At 39.5% G+C, this 20142-nt stretch overlaps 1 protein-coding gene across 1 annotated transcript in view; it reads right to left on the bottom strand.

The window, feature by feature from the left end:
• Nucleotides 1–20142, bottom strand: part of DOK6 (docking protein 6) — a 253197-nt gene that overhangs the window by 119997 nt on the left and 113058 nt on the right. Inside the window, exon 3 of the mRNA XM_055800751.1 lies at nt 7998–8112. Within this exon, the coding sequence (XP_055656726.1) occupies nt 7998–8112 (115 nt within the window). The remainder of the gene's footprint in view (nt 1–7997; nt 8113–20142) is intronic.

The raw sequence follows: 20142 nt of genomic DNA, 5'->3' as shown, positions 1-20142 counted from the left end.
TAACTTTCAAAGGATATAGTGATACAAATTACATCTAATGTTCCACTGACATCTGTCAAACTCTTCAAGCACAGAATATTTTTGCTTGTGAAAACTATTAAGGAGAAAAAGCCTAGCTCATAATCAGTAGTAATTTGGCAGTTGCCCAAAAGCTTTTTCAGTACAAAAATGAAATCAATTTCTGCTTTTTCAAATGACAGCACCAATGTAATTTTTATTTTTTAAAGAAAGAAACACCAACAAATGGTGAAGATAGGTTTAGAAGTGAAAATATGTACAGAACTAAAAAAAACAACCCTGCGTTGTGGAACACATTGCCACTTGACACCAACAGTCTTTCAGTTTCAACAATTTATTTTTTTTTGCAGAATTATAACAAGGCTTACTTATCACAGTTTGACTGCACTCAGAAAAACTTGAAAGCATAAGAATACAGAAGAAAAAAGATTATGTTATAGATGTATAAGAGTTTTATCAAGGCAACCATCACAGCAACAAGACATTCAAGAAATTAAAATGGTGGACTGAGCCAAAACAACCACAAGAATATTATTTTCAGTGATGTTATATCAATATAGATGTATGAAGACGGATAAAACCCTTAAACTGAAGTTTCGAATTCTCCCCAGCACTTGAACAGTGGAAGTTTTAAGGAAATGCAAAAGTATAACCTCCTAAACATAATGAAGATGTTTCTTGATTGCCATGACTCTCGAACTGCAGTTCATGCATGCCTGGCAAGAAATAAACGCCTTAAATTCATCTACTTCTGTACAGAATGGGGCATGGTACTGAAGAGAAGCCAGACAAATGTCAGTATCTTGAGGGATATCTGCATTTGTTTCACAGTTGCAGTTTTAGAGATTTCTCTGGGGGTTTGCCCCTTTTCTGTTTCTCATGCTACCTCTCATTCTATACTCAATCACTGAAATCACATTTCAGCCCTAATTTACTGTCTTTCTTGCTTCTGAATCCATATTATTTGCAAATGCCCTACTATTCTTTTATCAATAGGTTTGCCAGTTCATCAATTTCCCTTACATTCTGTCATTTAGAAATCAAAATAAATTTTACACAAACCTGTGCTGGTGGGTCCACCAAGCCTAAAAGAGGCAGGGACCTGTATCACTTAATATTTTGCTGCCATCACTAAAGGAAAAATCATGCTCCCAGATGATCTATCACTGACCTAGTGCAACCCAGAAGCTTTATTCCTTGAAAGCTAGCTATTATTAAAGGCACAATCCTCATCATGCTAACAACATCCATACTAGCACCATAAACATCTAACTTTAATCAGTATTCATGTCTGCCATTTTCATTTTCTTGCTGGACCTGCATAACCGTAATTGCTCACTTCATATCTGCAACTTTAGAAAGAGTTTATGGGGCATTTGGGTTACTGCCACATTATGGGTATTAGGCATGCAGGAAGATGAGCTTCTCAATATATACATGTGTCTGAGCATAGCTTTTTGTATACAAAAAATACCAGCACACTTACCTGGAAAAAAAACTCAACAACAACAAAGAAAACTCCAACAAAACCCAACCAAACAAAACCTATCCCAACAACTTTTTTTTAAATAAGCATTAGGGAAAGACAGCACCTCAAATCCAGTTGCGAGCACCCAGAGTTAAAAGAATTTTTCCATTTCTTTGATAGTACATTGTGTACTGCAGAAAAAAAAACCCACATATGGGAATGAGGAAGGATTGCTGTGAGGCTGCATGTAACCTCACTGCTTTAAGTCCTAGAAATTTTCCTCTATTTTCAAGTCTATGTTGCTTGTGCTATTTAAATAGCCATAGCAACATAGACTGATACTGGATATACATTCTAGATTTCTTCTTGTGATAAGGCCCCTTTAAATCTTAAAACCTTTCCTTTGTTTCCTTTTGATGTATTTAAAAAACAACAGTAATATTTTTTTTAACCTTTATTATGCTGGGGTAAATACGGTCAGTTCCCCAAAACTTTCATTTTTCTTCACAGTATTCTGTCCTTCCACTTAACCTGCTTATACATTTGGCAACCCTTAATTTTGTCTCAAGTCTCAATGTGTTATCAACCTAAGAGTTTCACATTTCCCTGTTGCTAAAGCAACTCAGAATTTCATGATTCTTGGTTAAAATATTTTTACAATATTGTTAAAATTCCCTTAATGGCAATAACTTTCACATGATCTTCAGGGAGGCTGAAGCTGAGACCTTAGCATGTTCCTTGCTAAGGTGGCAACAATTTCCTATGGTTTGAATAGAAATTCCCACTCTTTAGAGGCCATCTTAAGCTCACTGAGTTATAGACTACTTTTCATTTTATTTAATCAGCCATGACTTGTCATTAGTTTACTTCCACTGAAACAGTTACGATGGTAACTGAGGTAACTTAAAAATGTTGCTTGCTGATCACCAGCCACAAGTCTCTGCCCACTAGAACAGATGTCAGTGTGGTGGGTTGACATCGGTTTGACACTAGGTGTCCACCAAGCCCCTCTATCACTCCCCTTCTCAGCAGAACTGGGGTGGGGTCAGAAAATAAGATGGAGAAAACCTTGTTGGTCAAGATAAAGGCAGTTTGATGAAAGCAATTGCAAAAGTTGCACATACAGAAGGAAAGGAAAAAAAAGATGTTATTCTCTACTTCCCATCAGTAGGCGATGTTTGGCCACTTCCTGGGAAGCAGGGATTCAGTACACCCAGTGGCTGCTCCAGAAAACAAACACCATAAATAATTAATGCCCCCTTCCTCCCCCTTTCTCTCAGCTTTTATATCTCAGCAGACATCATATGGTATGAAATATCCCATCAGTCACTTTGGGTCAGCTGTCCTGGCTGTGTCCCCTCCCAAGATACTGCCCACCCCCAGCCTACTGGTGAGAGGCGGTGGGGGGTTGGAGAGGCAGCCTTGATGCCCTGTGAACCCTGCCCAGCAGCAGTCAGGGCACTGGTGTGTTATCACCACCTTTCCAGTCACCAGTACAAGCACAGCGCTGGGAGGGCTGCTGGGGGGCTTGGCCAGACCCATTATAGTCAGAAAGAGATACAGTGACAGCAAGCAGGTTCCTTCTCTCCATGAAGAGGGATGATTCTTCTAAAAATTTGTTAACCCATGCTTTTAATCAAGGAACTGTAATATCTGAGGCTGTTTTTCTCTTAAAATATTTCAACAGATCTTCAGAACTGAACAGATTTCTACAGCTGTTGTAGATGTTGGAACCACTGGTGGTAGTGATGGGAACAGCTAGATGACAACAAAGGTATATGGAGGATTTTATTTTTTCCCTGCTCCCCTCCCCCCCCCCCCCCCCCAATTTCATTAACAAATGAAAATTATCAAAAATTAAGATGCTGCTCAGATGACTAATGTGCTAATCCTAATGGAAATATGGGGGCTACAGCCCATCCAGAGCCCAGACTTGCCAGTAGCTGCCTTGAAGACAATAAGCAAACTGAGAGCCTAGAAAGCACAGGAACTTAGTGAACAAGCATAGGCTCCCAGCCAGCACACCTAGTGGGCTGGTATCACAGGTCTCAGGCTTTTTGTGGAGGACCAAAGTGTTCTTTATCTTTAGAAGCCTATTTTAAATCAGAATAGCATGTGCTTAACTGCATAGTTAAAGAGAGTTAATATCAGAAAAATCTCCTACTTTCAATCACGTGGGACTTTTAGACTGCACAAGAGAAAAAGATATCAGCTCACACTATCAAACTCAAAATTATATGGTTATTTAAAAACATTTACTGGTGCAACTCTGACAAAAACCCTACCTCACATTGTTCAGTCCCCATATAAAACCAACTCTGCTTTGAGCATTACTTCCTTTCCAAGAAACTATTGACTCTATACTCAACAGACCTTTTGCAAGGGGTTCATTGATACTGTCCTTCCATCTGCCTCTGGAAGTCAAGATGGTAGGAAACAAAGTATCTGTTTCTATATATTTAGAAACTCCATGGTGGAACAATGTTCATATTAGGAAACTTTGGGTCTTAAATAAATCAAGAAGGTCAAGCAGCTATGATTCTAGAAGATTTTGGACATAGACAAAACCACTTGAGTGGTTCTTTCCCACTGAAGCCATCAGAAAGAAGAGATATTTGTAGAGGTATTATTGTGTTAACCCAAAGAGGTGACCCGATTTGCCAAAATAATCCACACTGTGTGTATACCACTCTACACCATGAGTCTGTTAAAAATCTAGGCACTGTAGAAACCACTCTCAGTAAACATTTTTTTAAAGATCTGAGGAGAAGAAGAAAACATTTTAAATAACAAGAAGCTCTCTAAATATTCCGTAAACTTCAATAAGTTTCATAAAGGAAAGTAAAGTACTTGGCACATTTCAGCAGCAGTAAAAATGGTAATAGTTCCTTGTGGGAAGACAACTCAGTTGTAGAAATGAGCTGTGGAAGAAATTTTTTATACATCTTCCTAGTTCGTAACACTTGGAGTTCTAGAGAGTCAGATTCTAATGAAAGAAAGCAGTGTTATCTGTCTCATTTGATAGAGATGGTGCAATTCATACTGTTTAGATAGACTGAAGGCATGGAGAGAGCCAAACTGATTGCAACTCCACTATACCCACATCTAAGATTTGTAGTCTTTCAGAAACAGCAAGATATCTGACACTTAAACAGCTCCATCTCCTCTGTAATCTCAGAACAGGTAGTTGTAGGGAGCACTAAGTTCCTCTGAAGCTGTTTCTTCTCCAGGCTGAACAGGCTCAGCTCTCAGTCCCTCTTCATATGTCATGTACTCCTGACCCTGACCCTGACCCTTGGTGGTCCTCCACCAGGTTCCCTTCTATGTGTCAATATTCTGGTGCTGAGAGCACAAAACTGGACACATTACTCCAGATGTAGTCTTACAAGTACTGAATAGAAAGCAAGGATCTCTTGTGCCAGCTGTCAACACTCCTACTAATGCAGTCCAGGATACATTCAGTTTGTCAGCTAAGACCCCAAGGTCTTTTCTGCAGAACTGCTTTCCAGACAGTTGGTCCTCAGTCTGCCTTGTTGCCTGGTATTATCCAACCCAGAGGCAAGACCTTTGATTTGTTTGTGCTGAACTTCGTAAGTTCCTTTCAGCCCATTTCTCCATCCTGTCCAGGTCCCTCTGACAGCAGCCCTGCCTTCACAATTTGGGTCACCCCAATCTGGTGTCACCTGCCAGCTTGCCGAGAGTACTTTCCATCTCATCATCCAAGTTGTCAGTGAAGACATTGAATAGTACTGGTCCCAAGCATTGACCCCTGAGGGATCCACTACCTATTGGCCACAGGCTGGCCTTTGCAAGCTTGGCTTTGCACCATTAATTACAACTCTTTCAGCCCAGCCTATTTTCTATCTGCTTTAGTGTCTTTATCCATCCCATGTCCCACCAATTTGAGGGCTATGGAGGAGGCTACGGGAAGCTGTCAAAGACTGTGAAAATCAAGGTATACAACAGCCACTGTCTGTCCCTTGACAAACACCTCGTCATACAAAGCATGACTTGCATGTGAAAAACATTCATTTTGTTCTTCATGTGCTTACATGTGATTTGCTCCAACAATGTTCTCAGGGACTGAGGTAAGGCTCACTGGCCTATAGCTATCTGGATCCTCCTTGTTATTCTTGATGATCTAGTTCTGCAGACTTGTGTATGATACGCAAGTGAGTGAAGTGATGCCTGACTGCCTTGCTTTACTGTGGGTACTACTTCACTCCCACTAACTGCTAAGAGGCTTAGGGACCTGGAAGGCTTTAAGACAAGCCTTGCGAGTGAAAACCAAGGTATAACAAAAGGTATCAATACCTCAAACTTTCTCATGACCCTTGTCACTAGGTCCACTGCTCCACAGGGCAGTGAGCCCACATTCACTTAGCCTTCCTTTTGCTGTTGATGTACTTTACAAAATCTTTTCTATCCTTCACTTCCCCAGCTAGTTTCAGCTCCAGCTGAGTTGGAGCTTTCCTGGCTCCATTCCTATATACATGGACAATACCTCTGCATCCCTTTGAAGTAGCCTGTCCGGGCTTCTGTGTGTTTCTCTTTTTGTGTGTGAGTTGAGTCAGAAGCTCCATGTTCATCCATACTGGTCTTCTGTAATGCTTGTCTTCTGAAGAATGGGAAGGACGGTTCTTGTGCTCAGAGGATGATGTCCTTGAAGATTAGCTAGTTGTCCTGGGCCCCTTTGCCCTCCAAGGCAATTATGCACAGGATCCTGCCAAGCATGTCTCTGAACAGAGCATCTCCTGTCATCACATTATTGATCATCCATATAAAGAAACTGTCTTCAGTCTGTTCCAGAAATCTGGATTGCTTGTGTCCAGTCATACCGGCCTTCCAGTAGATACTGTTGTGATTGAAGTCACCCGAGCATACCAATGCCTGGGACTGGGAGGCTTTTTCACCTGCCTTAAGAATGCTTCATCTGTCTTCTCTTCTTGATGAGAAGGTCTATAGCAGATACCTACTACAATATCACCTGTGTTGGTCTGCCCTTTGATCTCTGCCTGTAAGCTCTCCACTGGTTCACTTCACCCATGGCTCCATCCACTCAAAACACACCTTTGCACAGAGCATAATGTTAAGGTAGGGCAGCTTATACTGGCATCTTGTTAGTACTTTAAGATACTTGCATTTTGTATACACAACTGGGTTCAAGGTTAAGGAGTTGTACCATGTTTGTTGCAGAAGACAGGGATGAGTGGGCCAGACATGTTGAACTTTCTTAGGTTTTCCCCTTCTTTGGTGAAAGAATCCTGAAGTTATGACTTGATGTCACTCTTTTCAAATATACCTAACTATAGTAATTCTAGGGAAGGAATCTTTTCATTAGAGAAAAAGGGGAACGCACGTGTAGGCAAATAGAAAACTTTTCACAGAAATTATTTCAGTGCTGCTGAAATAACATTAAAATATTTTATTCATATTTTTAAATTTCAAATTTTTAATCATATTGTAGAGTCATTTTTAATTCTACATATTAGGAATTTAAGTCTTTTAATGTGAACTACATATCTAATAATCTGTTAAACTGATCCTAGAAAGCCATAGATTTTATATGTGTGTATTTTTAAATTTAAATGAATAAACAGAACTGTCAATCTGTCTTTCATGATGGGATGCACATATCAATGTTTGCAATACTTGATACAAAATCCACATAATTCATCACCTTACACTTTTAACCTCCTCCTCCACGTTTCTTGAATTTTGTTTCATTGTATTTAACTTAGATTGCACACCATGCAATGATTATATGATCATATTAAGATATAATTTTAAAATGCACAGTTTCAAATACATCCCTGAACAAACAGAAACTTTGCCATTAAAAAAATTCTCATTCTTTGTAAAAAACATTTTTTTCATGTAAAATATACCCTAGGACACAGACATGTATAACTGCAGTTTCAAACAAAAAAACTACATTAATAGTGCACTGTTCAGTGTCTCACACGTAACTACTTACGTGTCATCACACCCAAGTCTTGTTCCCAGCTTAACTCATTCATTATACCATGTAGCTGTTCAAACTGTAGACTGCTTGAATTCAGCTTTACAATATTCTGAGGTTTTAGCTGGTATTTACCTCTTATTTGCAATGGCATGGTAATTATTAGTTTAGTAAGTGCCTACAGCAAATCTTAGCAAAAAAAAAAATGTTTCACATCTTGACTTAGTAAACCCCATAGATATTTTTTGCTCAGTTTTACAAGTTTAGCTGAAAATCTCCAGTCTTTAGACCATCTATGTGCAGCCAAAGACAAGAAATGGAAGAAAGAGCTCTGTGACACCCCAACATCTCTTGAAGTATATTAAAAAAAAACCAAACCCTACCAAAACCCCAAAAACCTATACCCCAAACTCCAAAGTTCTTGTTTAGAACAACTTTTTTTTTTTTAACTAAGGATTTCTATCTGGTGCTTTAATTTAATTCATCTGAGCAAGACCTTGATGTGTAACTTCATCTCTTGAAGCCAGAGATGCAGTACCAATTGCTTACCTGACTCACACGCAAATGTCTTTGATGTCTCATCATGAAAGATAATTGCCACTGCATGCTTCTTTGTCTCTCGAGGCAATCTAGTTATGTTTTTGATATTGTGCAGCTCAGTTACCTTAAAATGAAGAAAAGTTATTTTAGGCCAGTGTATAAATAGTACAAAGAAAACTATTAACCATAACTACTCAATTTTTACTATAATGCTTTTTCCCCCCTAAGGTTATTTACATTTATAAGATTTTTAACTGATAAAACCCACATAAATAAGTAGAGTTTAAAGGTGCAAAACTTTCTATAAAATGTAACACATTAAAAAGTGAATGGTCTGATTCTCTAATGAATAACTTAGAAATATAGTTATTAGAATGACATCAAGACAGCCTTATGATTATTCTATAATATATTTTTCAATCTTTATATTTCTACATCTTTGATCCATTTCAGAATCTGCATCAAATACATAACCTAATGTAGGAACAACAGTGGTTTATTTGTTAAGGGAAGTAATTCAATTATCATGCCAATTACTATCACTACATTTGTAAGGATAGATTTTCATCTGCCTTTAAAGTGTCATCCTCATAAGTACTCAAAATTTTATTTTCCAAATATTAGAAAAGCTTACCAACAAAAAAAATACTCTTGTAGCAAGTTTACAGCATAAGCAATTCAATCTATCTTCCTTTGATGCAAGTAGATAACCACAATTAACACAAATGGAAGAAAATATGTTATTACAACCAGAGCTGGTAGCACAGCCTATCTTAAATTGCTTGACACTTCACATTATAAAATCTTTTACTCAGTTTCTTGGAACTCTGGGCAAACTTTATCTGTTTATAGTTAGCTTTTCCAGGCAGGATATCTGCCTCAGGCAGAATTAATTTCTTAAAAATGTCATCCATATGAGTTTGGCCATCTCTGCCTAGGGAAAAAATGGACTGAATGTGGGTGGGGGTTTTGTTTTGTTTTGTGATCTTTATGCTCCTTGTGTACAGCTCCAGCATTCTTTTTCATATGCTGGAAAGAATGTTTTTTTGAGACAGATCTTATATGGTGCAGTGAAAAAATAGGACATGTTGGGGCAAAGACACTGCAAAAAAGATTGAGAGCAGAGGAGCAGTAAGAGCCATCAAGAAGCCAAGGAAAGAAACTGAGACAAAACATGAAGTGCAACGTGTAGGTTCTGATTACAAACCTGAGACCAGAACTGAAGACTGCTGCTGTGGGGTTTCTCTTGACAGCCTTCAGCAAAACTCACTCCAGTTTGTCAACACCTTGGCTTGTAAAGGTGGGCCAAAACTGGACGTGGTACTTTAGGTATGATCTAATCAGTGCTGAACAAAGTGGGATAATCACCCCCTGTATTGACTGGCCCTAATCCTGTTCATACAGACCATGGAGCTGTTGGCCATCTTTGCTGGCTGAGGCATCAAGCCGCAGGGCCCTGCCCACAGGACTGCTCCCAGTCTGTCCATCTTGAGCTTGTGCCATCGCAGGGGCTTCTCCATGCTAGGCCCAGTGCCTGGCACTTGCCTTTACTCAGTTTCACAAGGTTCCAGTCAGCCTATTTCTCCAGCCTGTTCAGGTATCTGGAAGGTACCCTGACTACTGAAAGGCTATCGTCTGATCCTTCCTAATTTGCTACCTGCACATTGGTAAGTGCATGACTCATTACCTCCTCCAGGTCCTTGATAACAATACTAAGCAAGACAGGTCCCAATACCGACCTCCGGGTAGGGTATGACCCATTAACCATGACTTTCTGGGTCTGACTAGCTGACCACCTTTTCACAGTCTAGACATCCAGCCACCAAGATGATAATGTTCCAACTTCGATATAAGAATATCATGGGAGACAATGTCAAAAGCCTTGCTAAAGTTGAGTACTCAACAACATCCACTGGTTTCTCCTCATTCCAAATCACAGATGGCTATCAGTTTGGTCAGACATGATTTACCATTGGTAAATCCATGCTGCCTCTTCCCAATTACTTACTACCTTCTCCCTCACATGCCCAGAAATATATTTTAAGAGGACACACTCCATGGTTCTTCACATGGGCTGAAGGGAGCCTGCCAGACCTGTAGTTCCCCAGGTTGATCTTTTGGCCTTTTTTTTTGGACACAGGTGCAACATTTGTCTTGCCATTGGGTTCCTAATCCCTAACAATTTTAATTTTAGTCATGCATTTTCAGGGTTTTGCAAAAAATTGTTTATTTCTCTCTTTTTCGCTTGGGGGGAAAGAGAAGGGCTGAACACCACTGTCCCATGAAAGGAATGACTAAAATCTGTGTTAATTTTCCTTGATCTATGCACAATAAATTATCTAGTATGTCAAAGGGCTCCTATGGCTTACCCAAAGCACTGATCTCAAGGAGATCCCATAAAAGGAAAAAGAAAGCATCAGCAGGCAGAGGAGAGAACAGACTCTAAAATTCAAAATCTGAGGAAACAACATCAGATCCAGAAGTCATGACTGAATTCTGAAGACCCAGAAGGTCCGAAAGTAGGAAACAGAGAAGATGCGGATCTACTAGTCTTGCTAAATAAGAAGAGGATATAAGAACAAAAGATTTAAAAAGATTTGGGACACAAAAAAGTCCAGATTATTCTTGAAGAGAATTTATATATTTTTTTAATAATTTAAAGATGTACATAGCTTTCCTCTCAAAGGTTCAACAAGGTAACTGGCAATGCAATATGAAAGGGAAAACAACAGGAAGAAAAAATCCCATGATTCTAACACAAGCAAATTAAACAGTGATATTTTTACATGTGTGTGCACATGTGACTGCACATCATGCAGAAAAAAACCCCTTAAATCTTGTCATGTTAAAAAGTTTCTTTCTGGAACAGCATAAAAAAAGGAAATAGAAGTGCTCTGAAAAGTGACAACAGGGCGTATTAAGCCTCCTTCCAGTCTCTCTCAGACAGCAGTGATCTATTTTTTTTTAACATTTGAGTGTTATGGGTTACTGAAAGATCCTGCAATGCTGATAAGTTTAATCATACATCTGAAAAACTTAAATTCCTGGCATCAAAGCTGCATAATTTTCACAGTAATTTTTGTTCAAAACCTAACTACAGAAAACTGAGTACGCATACCTAGCCATCTATAAAGATGATTTTATGGGTTCTCTTGTTGATCACTACATTAAGCCTGTTTTATTTAATATATTGACAGAACAGTTTGGGGTTTTTGTTTTTAGTGTTTTTTTTTTTAATGGAAGATTATTCACACACTTACGAATACTGTTAGCAGAAAATGAATAAAAAATAGAATTTCATTTTATTTGCTGCTGGTGGGAATTTAACGTTGGAAAGAGACAAAGAAAACACTACCAAATTCTCACATGTTGCTTTTTGGTACCCATACGAGAGATCTGGTGGAACAAAATGCAAGGCAAGTGAAGAAAAACAGTCTCCCTGCAGGGAAAAAGGGGCTTTGTTTTAAACACACTTCAACTTTCCTTTGTCTCTGGAATCATACTGCCTCCCTAGACAGCAAAGAACTACTTATAACTCCAATGTGACAAGCAAAGAGTTACATGAACTGCCTCTTCCAAACTCTCTGACTTTTACCATGGTTTTTTAAAGCAAGGTTTGTTGAGCCTTTCATGTTTTCACACAGAAGTTACATTCCTCTTGTGTACATTGTTCCACAAATACAGACCTATTTCAAAATATCATGAGATATTGTGAGATATCTCTTTTCTTGTCAACTTCTTCAATGGTTTAACGCAGGTAGCCAAAGTATTTCTGCCAGTTTAAAAAAGGAAAGGAGAGGAAAGGAGAGGAAAGGAGAGGAAAGGAGAGGAAAAGGAGAGGAAAGGAGAGGAAAGGAGAGGAAAGGAGAGGAAAGGAGAGGAAAGGAGAGGAAAGGAGAGGAAAGGAGAGAGAAGAGAGAAAGGAGAGAGAAAGGAGAGAGAAGAGAGAGAAGAGAGAGAAGAGAGAGAGAGAGAGAGAAGAGAGAGAAGAGAGAGAAGAGAGAGAAGAGAGAGAAGAGAGAGAAGAGAGAGAAGAGAGAGAAGAGAGAGAAGAGAGAGAAGAGAGAAGAGAAAAGGAAAAGGAAAAGGAAAAGGAAAAGGAAAAGGAAAAGGAAAAGGAAAAGGAAAAGGAAAAGGAAAAGGAAAAGGAAAAGGAAAAGGAAAAGGAAAAGGAAAAGGAAAAGGAAAAGGAAAAGGAAAAGGAAAAGGAAAAGGAAAAGGAAAAGGAAAAGGGAAAAGGAAAAGGAAAAGGAAAAGGAAAAGGAAGGAAATGAAACAAAACAAAAGAAAGAAAAACATTTGAAACAAAAATCCTATCTTTCCCCTTGAAATGCTTTGTTTTACAATCACTGAAGGTTTTCTTGGAACTAATACAGTTTTAGTCATAATATTCTGAGGATAAAGGGAATTTATAGAGATATTAGGAAAAATAACTAATAGTACTGGGCAAATTAATAGAAAAAAGAAAGAGAAAAAAAGTAACGGAGCTTTAGTTCTCAGTCTCATCATTGTATCTGAGAAAGCATCAAATTTCACAGAATCACAGAACAGTTGAGGTTGGAAGGGATCTTTGCAGGTCATGTGGCCCCAAACCCCTGCTCAAGCAGGATCATCTAGAACACATTGCCTGGGACCATGGGTGATGGCTTTTGAATACCTCCAAGGTGGGAGACTCGGTAAGCTTCTCCGGCAACCTCACAGTAAAAAAGTGTTTCCTGATGTTCAGGGGGAACCTCCTGTGTTTCAGTTTGTGCCCACTGCTTCTGGTCCTGTCAGTGGGCACCACTGGAAAGACCCTTCAGCTGTAGAGAATATACTTATTGATTAGTATATAATGAATGAGCCTTCTCATCTCCAGCTAAACAGTCTCAGCACTCTCAGCCTTTCCTCATCACAGGAGCGATTCTCCAGACCCCACATCATCTTTGTGACCCTTCACTTGGACTCTCTTCAGAATGTCCATGTCTCTCCTGTATTGGGAGCTCAGAACTGGACACAGCACTGCAGGTGCAGCCACACCAGTACTGAGGGGAAGGATCACCTCCCCCAGCCTGCTGGCAACAGGCTTCCTAATGCAGCCCAACATACTGTTAGCTTTCTTTGCCACAAGAGCATGTTGCTGGCTTACGTAAACCAAACCATATATGAGTTGAAGAAGTAGTGCTAGTTTTATCTGTTGGGCAAGTCAACAGGTTGACAGAAAAAAAACCCCATCAGTTAACATTTCAGAAACATGAGTTGAAGCTAACAATGAGAGGTGGCATATTATCAAATACAGATATGAATTTTTGCTTCCATGTTCATTTTTTGAAATCGTACTGTATATTTCCCTCCACAATCAGAGCAGAAAGATAGAAGCAAGAGTAATAATGCTGTGAAAGTCTATCCTCCCACTGCTACACAAAATTGAAGTTAATCACATTCTGAGTTCTGGATTTAATGCCAATGAAGCATGAATCATTTCTCTACTCACTGAAATTTGAAATTAAAAAATAAACACCTGAGAGTTTCTATTATTTTATATGAAGGAAAAACGAACTTTGCTTTGGCAACCAGACTGCTTTATCTCAGTGATTTTTAAAATTGTGGTTAGAATTGCAAAAATTAAATAATTAAATTAATAACTCTTTTAAAGGGGGAAAAGCATCAAGGCCAATTAAAAGACAAAAAAAATCCTAAAGAAGTCATAACTTATTTGAAATAATTTCAACCATCTCTTTGTAAACTTTAAGGTTTTAAAAAGACTAATCAAGTTGAAAATTCATCAAAAATGAAAAGTCCCTTTTTTATAAGTAGTGCATTAGGTAGATCTACGTTTTTAAGCAAGGAATTTTATACCAAAACTTCCTCCCTGTGGTATAACAGACTTGTTGGCAAAATACAGTCTAGTTCATTGTTCATTGAAAATATTGCTGTTCTTCAAAACTGCAAAATAGTATTCTAGATCTACCTAGACCATTGGTAACCTTGTATCAGTAAGAAAAAAAGAATAAAGGGAAAATTTAATGTGCTATTACACATGTAAGAGTCTTACCTAGACTTTCCACAAAAAAAGATGAAAATATTCCCATTGTGGGATTACACTTTGCCCAAAACTTTGGTAATATTAAAACCAACCCAAACAAAAAAAACCCAAACATTGAAAATCAGTTCTCTTATTCCTGCCCACCCCACCCCACCAATTTGTATCCCTCTAAACAAAATAAACTTCAACAACAAACAAAATCCCTACTATTACTTGTTCAGTAAGTAATCAACGCAAACATATTTATTGCCTACCCTTATCCTTTATGATTTCTTCCACTAAGCTAAACAGATCCTTTTGTATTAAACTATGATAAAGTAGTTTATGACTTTTCACTAATGTTAGTATGTTAGCTTAGACTTTCTCTTTGCTACTAGACAGTGGTGCTACCATTTACTGTGATACTTCATATGATGCTGAGTGTGGTACCTGTTAGGGACTCCGCACCCAGACCATTTCTCAGTTCTCCTATTCCTTATCAATAATTCTCGCCTCCTAAGTCCATCACTCAGCAGCTGACACATTTCTTTTTTATTATTATTTATTTGGTTTCTTGATCTTTTCCTGAACCAGTCTCTAAAACCATTTTACTAATTTCTGGAATGACAGCTGAACATTGGTTGAAGATATGGAACATTTACTTACTTTACATGTAACTAACTTCTCTTTACCAAGCTTTTTTTTTTTTTCTTTTTTTTTTTTTTTTCATATCTAAAAGTTGATTGTGGTTTTTTTTTAATTATTTCTTGGGGTTTTTTTGACATGCTATGTCAGAGACATTCAACTCCTTTACTTCTGATCAATATTTGACAAAAGGACATAACCCTGAAGGGTTACAAAGTAGGATAATTTCTAGGATTTCACTCCTGCAAATTTAAACTAGGCTAGGCTTGCACCAGGGTCTCAAGGCTACCCATTAGTGTTGGTTGCTGTAACTCATTTCCTCTCACAGTCAGGAATTTGGAACACCTCAAAGATGCCACATCAGCACAGCTGAAAAGACATGCACTTGATCTGCACATAATTTTTTGGGGTGAGTCTCAGATTGTTCACCAAAATCCAAAACTTCTTTACACAGGAACATCAAGCACTGAACAAGAATGCAAAAGTTAGGTTTCTGCTGCTGTTACTCATATATCTAGAGCACTTTAAATCATCCAAATATTGCTTCAAGTAATGCAATGCACTTCCTTTCTTCCTCATTGTTTTTCTTTATCATAGTCTACAGGTAAGGCCAAAACTTAACTTTGTTTTCTGTTGGTATAACATCTCATCTAAAAAAAGGCACCACTTTCAGAGTTTCTACTTGCTTCCTTTAAGTACATGTTATACAGGAATAATCAAATCAGTAATCAACACCTTGTAAATGCCACATCTTGACAGATCAATCATAAAAAAAAAGAAGAAAAAAGACAAGAAAAGAAAGACAAAAAAATAGGTATTTGCTATTCTGTATTATGACTGTATAAAAACGTTTCTGTATTTTTTGACAGAAAATAAATAAATAAAATATAGAACAATGCATTAACCTTTAAAAGCAAAAGAAAAAGCTGGAAAAGACTCTTGTGAAGGAACTAACAGTTAATAAATCTCAAGTTATATGGTCAAAAAGATAAGAAGAGAACTCTTGCCCTCACTTAGAAAAATAAAATATTAAAAGGATCTTTGTTTCCTTGAAGATTTTCCCTATCCTATGTCTTATGATAATGAGAGGTTCACAGGAACTTGAAGTCACCTTTCTGCATGAAGAGCCTAAATTTGATGCTAACACTAAATCGCTTCAGTTCTCCACTCCCCATCAGAATGCCCAAGCATTGCCTGATGCCAGGGAACTGAGCTACAAGAAACAATAAAGGATTGGTCTATATTAGTTTTAGTGCATTTCTGTGTCAGCAGACTTGGAAAAGATCTGAAAAAACATCCTAATAGATTTCAGAAGTCTAACTCCACTTCTCCCTAGTGAAAACAACCATCATTTAATTTCAGTAAACTCATGCTGCAGATTCCTAGTAAATAACTGAAGTGCAGGAAAATTACTAACATAAGATAGTGTGCAGTGGCAGGTAGCAATAGCCTAAATCCAAGGAAGATACACAGGCATAGGCTGATGATGAAGGAAAGTATTCAGGATTGCTATATGGAAAATAAAACCTCTGAACAGCAGATGCAGCCTTTGAGATGGACCGCTACCTCTGGCTAGCTAGAAGAGATCAGGTAATAGGTTGCTAGTAACAAATTTCTAGTCTCTCTCTCCAAAAACACTTCAGCCCTTACCCGTCTTGACATTTCAGAACTGTCTCACTCTCCCAGTCTGAAGACTGGCAATAACAACTCATCCATGGTAAGAACTTATTTTAACACGGGAAAAACACACACATTTTTTTCTGTCTGGGTGTCTGTGATCTGTGTTATAGCAACTCATACTCTGCTTTTTGAAAGTGCATTCGTTGAGAAGGTAAATTACCTAGGAAATAATTACAAGGCCATACTTTCATTACAGATTCATAGAATCACAGAATGGCCAGGGTTGGAAGGGCTCTCTGGAGATCAGCCAGTCCAATCCCCTGCTAAAGCACGTTCACCCCAGCAGGTTGCACAGAGTCACATCCAGGTCTGTTCTGAATGTCTCCAGAGAAGGAGACTCTACACCCTCTCTGGGCAGCCTGTGCCAGTGCTCCATCAAAGGTAAGTAAGTTTTTTCCTCATATTCAGATGGAACTTCTTGCACTGCAGTTTGTGCCTGTTGCCCCTTCTCCTGTCATTGGGCACCACTGAAAAGAGCCTGACCCCATCCTCTTGACACCCACTCTCATGGGTATGCATTGATAAGATCCTCTCTCAGTCTTCTCCAGGCTAAACAGGCTCAGCTCTCTCAGGCTTTCCTCTCAAGGGAGATGTTCCAGTCCTCTCATCATCTTTGTACCCCTCTGCTGGACCCTCTCCAGTAGTTCCCTGTCTCTCTCGAACTGGGGAGCCCAGCACTGGACACAGCACTCCAGATGCAGCCTCACCAGGGCAGAGCAGAGGGGCAGGATCACCTCCCTCCACCTCTGCTGGCCATGCTCCTCCTAATGCACCCCAGGATCCCTTTGGCCTTCTTGGCCACTAAGGCACACTGCTGGCCCATGAGCAACTTGGTGTCCACCAGCACTCCCAGATCCTTCTCCACAGAGCTGCCTTGCAGCAGGTTAACCCCTTGCCTGTGCTGGTGCATGAGGTTGTTCCTCCCCAGGTGCAGGCCTTTACATTTGCCCCTGTTGAACTTCATTATTAGGTTCCTCTCTGCCCAGCTCTCCAGCCTGTCCAGGTCTGGCTGAACGGCAGTGCAGCGGGCTGGTGTGTCAGCCACTCCTCCCAGGTTTGTATCGTCAGCAAACTCACTGAGGGCACACTCTGTCCCTTCATCCAGGTCATTGCTGACTACGTTGAACAGGACTGGACCCGGCACTGACACCTGGCAAACACCGCTAGTTTCAGGCCTCCAGCTAGACTCTGCACCACTGATCACAACCGACTGAGCTCTGCCATCAGCCAGTTCTCAGCCCACCTCACTGCTCACTGATCTGACCCACACTGCCTGACCTTACCTATGAGGATGTTATAGGAGACAGTATCAAAAGCCTTGCTGAGGTCAAGTTAGACAACATCCACTGCTCTCCCCTCATCTATGCAGTCAGTCATTCCATCACGGAAGGCTATCAGGTTGGTCAGGCATGCCTTTCCTTTGGTGAATCCACCTTGACTGTTCCTGATGACCTTCTTTTCTTCCGCATGCTTTGCGATGACCTCCAGGATGAGATGTTCCATCACCTTTCCAGGGAGAGAGGTGAGGCTAACTAGCCTGTAGTTTCCTGAGTCCTCCTTCTTGCCCTTTTTAAAGATGAGTGACACTGGCTTTCCTCCAGTCCTCAGGCACCTCTCCTGTTCTCCATGACCTTTCGAAGATGATGGAGAGTGGTTTAGCAATAACGTCTGCCAGCTCCCTCAGCACTTGGGGGTGCATCCCATTGGGGCCCATGGATTTGTGGCTCTCAGTTTTGTTTAAATGATGTCTAACATCATCCTTCTTGACCACAGGAAAGTCTTCCTTTCCTCAGACTTCCTCTTTCCTCCAGGGTTACATTAGCAAAATATTTCACATGACAGAATACTCACAGTCAATGCAACTTAATATACCTACCCTTTAAAATATTTGAGAGTTTTGTTGTTTTTTTCTCTCTCTCTTTTTTCTTTTTTTTTTTTTTTTTTGGCATCTTATTTATATTCTTAGATGTAAAAGGTTAGTAAATTACAAAATACACTTAATTTAAATAAAGGCTCAGATTAAATGTGTTCCATTGCCTCTTAACGGTCAACTTAATTTGACATTTTTCTGATTGCTTTCTTTGGAACTACATTTAATTCTCTCAAAGACAGAGGATTTTAGGATCAATTCACTACACTTTCTCTTGAACCCATCATATTCCACCACTGACCTACACTTGACATTGCTTATAGCACTAAAAATTTGTTCTAGCCAGGGAGCTGAACATCTAGGACCCACACTATCCACTTTTGTGTTACATGGACATGTAAAGGCTACATATATTTATATAATACTTCTACGGGTCTGCTGCTTAAATTGTATGTTTAAATAGATTGGCTAACTCTTCCACAATTATAGAAATATTGCTTCCAAATCACATATTACATCTGCTTCACTACAAAAAATATAATTCCACAGTAAAGAAGAAAGAAGGTCCGGAAAAGATTAAAACCACAAAAAATCATGCATGAAATCTTACGTGCTCCATTCTAGGTTATATCCCATTTGAATTCTTCCAAATGCATGCCTCCCACATGAAATTAAGAGGGAAACGGTTCTGTGATTCTATCTACTGAATGCTAATTCCACTATGCAGAGTCCTGGAAATTACATGGGCAGAGGAAAAGGTGTGAATTTACATAAATAGATTTCTGTTTTGCATTGCGCACTACCTTCCTGTTATTTAATTTATATCTAGCAAAAATAGAAGCAGACGAGAGTGCTACAAAATGTAATTGTTCATCCTCTTATTTCTTAATAACGGCCCACATACTACCATCTGTTGTGTAATAACATGTAAGCAGCAAAGTAACAGAGGAAAAGCCAACAGAGTGACAAGGAGCAGGGGCTCTAGTAAGTGATGCCCAGACAGTAAAGAACTACCTCAACCAGAAACAGCATGACAACAAGACACTGATCTAAGAAGCAAAAGCTATGTTAATTATCATAGCAAGAAAAGGGTAAAGGAGGAATCAATATGCTAACATTGTTCTGAATGCTGTATGCCAGTCTACAAAAGGAGAAAAGGAGATGCTGGCCCATTGCAGATGAAAGGACTATAAAGAGGAGTATCTCAGAGGCAAAACATCTTTCAGCTAAGGTTTCAGTCACCCCATCTGCAGTAAGCAATGGCTCCTTTTACATGGTTAAATCCAATTACCACAGAGTAGTTTTGTTAGTTTCAGACAGAGCTGGACATGACTTTGGTTCTTTAAAAAAGGCAGTGTGCTTCTTGGAAAGCATAAAGACCTTTGGGACTGGGTAATGGCTGTATTAGCAGAAGCACAGCAAGTACATCAAGGGAAGTGACTTTACTCAGTGCTCATGATATCACATCTACAATACTGTGTCCAGTTTCAGGACCCCAATGCAATTAATAAACTAGAGTGAGCTCAGTAAAGAGCTTCCAGGACAGCCAGAGTTGGACCAGTGGGGAGAGGCTGAGGGATAGTGGTTGCTCCAGCCTGCATCAGTGATGGCTTTAGGAGCACCTAGCACCAGCTCCCCAGTGCCTGCAGGTTGGTTATCAAGGAGACAGGGACAGGGTTCTCACAGCTGTGCCTGGTGGGAGGAAGAGGGACAAAGGGCATAAACTGAGACAGGAGATGTTCAGATTGCATACGAGAAGAAATGTTTTCACCATGAAGACAGCCCAGCAGTGGGACTTGCTGCTCAGAGAGGCTCTGCGGTCTCGGTCCCTGGAGGTTTTCAAGACCCAGCTGGACAAATCCCTGAGCAACCATGTCTGATCTCAGAACTGGCTCTGCTGTGAGCAGGAGCTGGAGAAGTGATCTCTTCAGGTCCATTAACATATGAATTAAAGT

Source organism: Falco peregrinus, chromosome 3, assembly GCF_023634155.1.
Source record: "Falco peregrinus isolate bFalPer1 chromosome 3, bFalPer1.pri, whole genome shotgun sequence".
Lineage (NCBI taxonomy): Eukaryota > Metazoa > Chordata > Aves > Falconiformes > Falconidae > Falco > Falco peregrinus.
Note: the sequence above shows the minus strand (reverse complement) of the source record. Positions and strands in the feature narration are given on the sequence as shown.